The sequence below is a fragment of the Ursus maritimus genome, unplaced genomic scaffold (genome assembly GCF_017311325.1).
Source record: "Ursus maritimus isolate PB19 unplaced genomic scaffold, ASM1731132v1 scaffold_3, whole genome shotgun sequence".
NCBI lineage: Eukaryota > Metazoa > Chordata > Mammalia > Carnivora > Ursidae > Ursus > Ursus maritimus.
The window spans coordinates 2,928,522-2,933,321 of record NW_024425563.1 but is presented as its reverse complement, the minus strand read 5'-3'; the positions used below and the strand labels follow the sequence as shown (position 1 = coordinate 2,933,321).

Here is a 4,800-nt window from a genome sequence, read left to right as displayed (position 1 = left end):
GGGGGGGGGGTCGTCCCAGCGGGAGGAGACCCGGGTGGGAGTCAGCAGTGTGAACCAGCTGCACCAGGTCAGCTGGGCTCCTCTGTCGCCTCCAGTGAGGCAGCCCCAGTCTGGGGGAACTGGGTCCCCTCTCCTGCCCTGGGAGACTTGGTGGGAGGGGAAGGGGGCGCTTGAAGTGGCTCAGCGCTCCTTCCCCACGCAGGAAGGGATCCGTGTGCTCCCTCCCCTCCAGGAAGGACACAATGAACTTGGGCCCACGAGGCCAGTTAGGGGAGGCAGAAAGGGGGCTGGGTGGAGGCAGATCCAGGGGGTCCTCCTGTTTTCTGCATGCACCTGCCCCCTGACTCCCACCGCCCCTGGCATCTGAGGGTATCCCCTGTGGCCATCCTGTCACTGTTCCCTGGGCTCCTGCTGCTGCTCGGGCTGCCCCTCCCCTCCCCCAACCTTTCCTCTTGCCTCTCCTGTGCCTCCCTGCCCTTACTCTGGGACAGAAAGGGATGGAAAAGGCCATGCTAGGAAGTTTGGGGTTTGTGCTTTCCTGCAGGACTTCTCCTTTTATCTGGAGACCTTTCTTTCTTCTTCTTCTATTTATTTATTTTATTTTTTTTAAAGATTTTATTTATTCACTCAACAGAGAGAGAAACAGCCAGTGAGAGAGGGAACACAAGCAGGGGGAGTGGGAGAGGAAGAAGCAGGCTCCCAGCGGAGGAGCCTGATGTGGGGCTTGATCCCAGATCGCGGGGATCACTCCCTGAGCGGAAGGCAGACACTTAACGACTGAGCCACCCAGGCGCCCCTCTTCTTTTTTTTAATCTTAAGTAAACTCTGCGCCACATGTGGGGCTCGAACTCTGACCCCCCCGAGATCAAGCGAGATCAAGCGTCGCATTCTCCCCTGACTGAGCCAGCCAGGTGCCCCTGGAGACCTTTCCACTAAGCTTGCCCTCTATCCCCACTCACCCCCTTACACCCCGAAGTCCTCGGCCCGGCTTCTGGCTTTCCCGGGGTGGATCCTGGAGGCCGGTTCGGAGCAAGGCCCGTCCCTGTCCCCAGTGCAGCTGGACTGGGCACGTTCTTCCTGGGTCTGGGCGGCCTGAGTAGGCAGACAGGCCTGGAGCCCTCCTAACTCTGTTCTTTGTCTACCGTGCCTGCCCAGGTCCCAGGTCCCGAAAACCAAAGAAGAAGAACCCCAACAAAGAAGACAAGCGGCCCCGCACGGCCTTCACGGCTGAGCAGCTGCAGAGGCTCAAGGCTGAGTTCCAGACCAACAGGTACCTGACGGAGCAGCGGCGCCAGAGCCTGGCGCAGGAGCTCAGCCTCAACGAGTCGCAGATCAAGATTTGGTTCCAGAACAAGCGTGCCAAGATCAAGAAGGCCACGGGCAACAAGAACACGCTGGCCGTGCACCTCATGGCGCAGGGCCTGTACAACCACTCGACGACCGCCAAGGAGGGCAAGTCGGACAGCGAGTAGGGCGGGCGGGCGCCTCAGTCCGGTCTCGGTAGGCGCGAAACAATGCAATAATTTAAAATCATAAAGGGCCAGTGTATAAAGATTATACCAGCATTAATAGTGAAAATATCGTGTATTAGCTATGGTTCTGCAATATTCTATGTGTATATAATTTACAGGCGGTGTAAAATCCAAAATATCTGACTATAAAATATTTTTTGAGTTTTTCTGTGTTTATGAGATTATGCTAATTTTATGATTTTTTTTTTTTTGCGAAGGGGGCTGCTTAGGGTTTCATCTTTTCTAATCCCCTAGGCTCCGTTGTGGGACATGGGACACTTTTATTTTTTAATTTCAAAAGAAGAAAAATTAAAACAACTTGCTGAAGTCCAAAGATTTTTATTGCTGCATTTCACATGACTGTGAACCGAATAAATAGCTCCTACTTGGTCTCTGAGTTCTGCCACTTTGTTTGTGTGGGCTTGGTGGGCACAGCAGGAGGGTCTGCACGCCCAGCCCCAGCCCCCCGGGAGGGGGGGCAGCAGCGCAGGGGCCCTGGCAGGGCCGGAGGACCGTTGGAGTGCGCCTGGGGCGGTGGGCCCGCAGCGCTGGGCCGTTCAGGCCCCCAGCCTCACCCGGCCCCCCTCCTCCTGCCTTCCCTCCCAATCCGGCACCTCCGTGTGCTTAGTCCGCGTCTGTTGCTGTCCCCTATCTGGCCGCCCGCTGCCAGAGCCAGCGCTCTCGCCTCCGGACACTGCTTCAGGGATCCCAGGCCCTGTGGCCGGAGGCCCAGGGGGTGGTGGAGCCGCCCCTTGTCCTGTCCCTCCAGGCCCCTGGGGATCTCCTGCGGCCCCATCAGCTCACCGGGCGCGCCAAGGGCCCCAGAAATGGCAGAGACCCGCTGCCTCCAGGCAGGCAGAGGGCTCTCCAGAGGGAGCTGGTGTTCTCTTCCTTTCTTTTTTTTTCTTCCCTTCCTTCCTTCCTTCCTTCTTTCTTTTTTGGTAAGTGGCTGCTTCTGCTTTGGAGAGCATTCTTTCAAGGTACCTGTGTGTGCATATCTGTGTACTGCGTGGGCACGCACGCAGACATGTCTGAGTCCGCAGTTGCCCAGCACGTGGCTACCTTGACTTGTAAAGGAACTCAGAATCCTCCAGGATCGAGAGGAAGGAAGAAAAGTGTAAATAATCATTTCTTATCACTTTTTGTCTTTTCTTGTTTTTTTTTTAATATACATTTTATTTTTTGAAGGTGTGGTACAGTGTAAATTAAATATATTCAATATATCCCCACCAGTACATATATATAAACAAACACATTATCTATATCTATAACTCTGCACTGTCTTCTGTTTAGTGTGTGGAAAAAGAATCGTGTCCAAATGTCCATCTGCAGCCGGGACAGCCCAGGGGGTGCGCCAGCGGGTGAGCCGGACCCATGGCTGAACCCCTGAGGACCGAGGGTGAACTTCTCTCTTTGCCTTAAACCTCTTTATTTCACTGCGATAATAGTTTCACTTTGTACATACTAGTGCAAACCTTTTTAAAAAGGAAACTATAAAAAGAAAAGTTGTAATTTAAAATTCTGTGAATAACCATTTGCTGCTTAGGAAACTCAATGAAATGCGATGCCTTTTTAGCAGGAAGCAGAGTTTTTTGGTTTTTATTTTTTTATTTTTATTTTTTAGTTTATAAAACATGTGCATTTTTCAGTTCCGGTATCAAATATTTATAATCTTACGAGACATGAATGTTTCTATTTACAACTGTGGTTATCAGCATTGTGAACATTCCCCTTGCATTTTTTTTGTGTGTTTAAATTCTTGAAAGTTACATTAAATAAAAAAACCGCTTTATTGTAAAATATCGGATGTCCAAGGTGGCATGACTAGTTTTTCTAAGCGTGTTTCTAAGTCCAGCCCAACCGCCCTGGGCCTCCTCCGTGTGGCTCAGATGGGCCTTTGCCTCCATCAGAGCACCTGTAACCACAGGTGCAAATTATAAAAACAAAAACAAAAACAAAAAACGAAGATATCTCCTGTGTGAGCACAGAACGACCAAAGTAATTTAAGTACATTTCTTTACCGGAAGGAAGTGTTCAAAAGTTCGTTGCATAATTCTTGAAAATTCTACAGAAAGCAACAGGTCTCTGTCCTCCCCACTGTTCCTATGGGAGGGAGAGAGATGCTGGTCCCATGGGAAGGGCTCTCCTCTTTTATGTCTGTCTGTTGTTTTTACCCCCCAAAGCAAAGGACATGGATGCATCCAAAGGCAGAGGTGGGGAAAGGACAGAGGTTGTCCTAGCTGACCAGAGGACCCGGAGCATTCATCCGGGTAGTGTTTTGTGGAGGGTGGTGATGGCTGTGTGTCCAGCCAGGATAGCTGAGTGCACCCAGTGTGCCCAACTGATCTACGTCCAAACTTCCCTGGCTTGAAAAAGATTCTTCTCCCAGTAAAAGAAGCTCAGAGACTAGCAAGGATCGTCTGGTGCCAAAGGAGACGGGCATTTTCCAAAGCTGGGCTTTGGGGCAGGAGAGGGGCTACTCCCAGGATTTGCAAAGATGCACCCAGCGAGAGAGAGCTGGGGTCTCACCACGGAGGCTCTGGAGCCCTAGCTGCCTGGTCTCAGGAGTGCCCCCAGGGTCATTGCCAATGAGGTGAGATCATTCAGGGCATCCCAGTGTCCCCCCCCCCCCCCACAATTCTGAGGATTCTTTAGTGTAAACACTAAACAAAAAGGACGGGGATAACTTCTATTACCTGATTGGCCACTCTCTCTTTTTAATAAAAAGACCGTATAGCAACGTTAAGGGCAATGCACAGTTTTGTAAGGTAATAAATTCCTTTTTAAAGGTAATGAGTTCCCTGTCCTCGGAGGAGTGCAAGCAAACATTAAGCCTGCAGTGGCATAGGGAGTTTTCCTTTTTCTGTCCCTGATAGGGGATTGGACTGAATGAACCCCCAGACCCTGGAAATGCTGAGATTCTGTTTTTGCTCCTGTGTTTATTACATTTTTAAGTTCAACGTATAAGTTTGAGACCCATGAAGAGCCACCGTTGCACCAGCCAGCCCTCTCTCTCTTAGTGGCAAGTGGAGACCAGAGCCAGGCCTGCAGCCGAGTCAATGCTCCTTTCTGAACCCAGAGCCTGTTCCCTTCTTCCTGGACTCCCGGCTCAACGGGCCTTGGGTCCGGACCAGGACTGCAGCCTGGAGAGTTGGTGGAGCCTCAGGCTGGACCCCAGCCAGACGGCTGCCCCTCCAGAAGGCTCATTTCATCAATGTTCTTCAGAGGAAAGCCCGGTTCTAAAGGAAGCCCTTGCTCCTTTCCGCGAGAGAGCTGCCCCCCCCCCCCC

General features: G+C 51.6%; 1 protein-coding gene across 1 annotated transcript in view; it reads left to right on the top strand.

The window, feature by feature from the left end:
• EN2 (engrailed homeobox 2) overlaps nucleotides 1–1,576 on the top strand; it is a 4,646-nt gene extending 3,070 nt beyond the window's left edge. Inside the window, exon 2 of the mRNA XM_008688584.2 lies at nucleotides 1,156–1,576. Within this exon, the coding sequence (XP_008686806.2) occupies nucleotides 1,156–1,472 (317 nt within the window). The 3' untranslated portion in view covers nucleotides 1,473–1,576. The remainder of the gene's footprint in view (nucleotides 1–1,155) is intronic.
• Nucleotides 1,577–4,800: the final 3,224 nt, after the last annotated feature.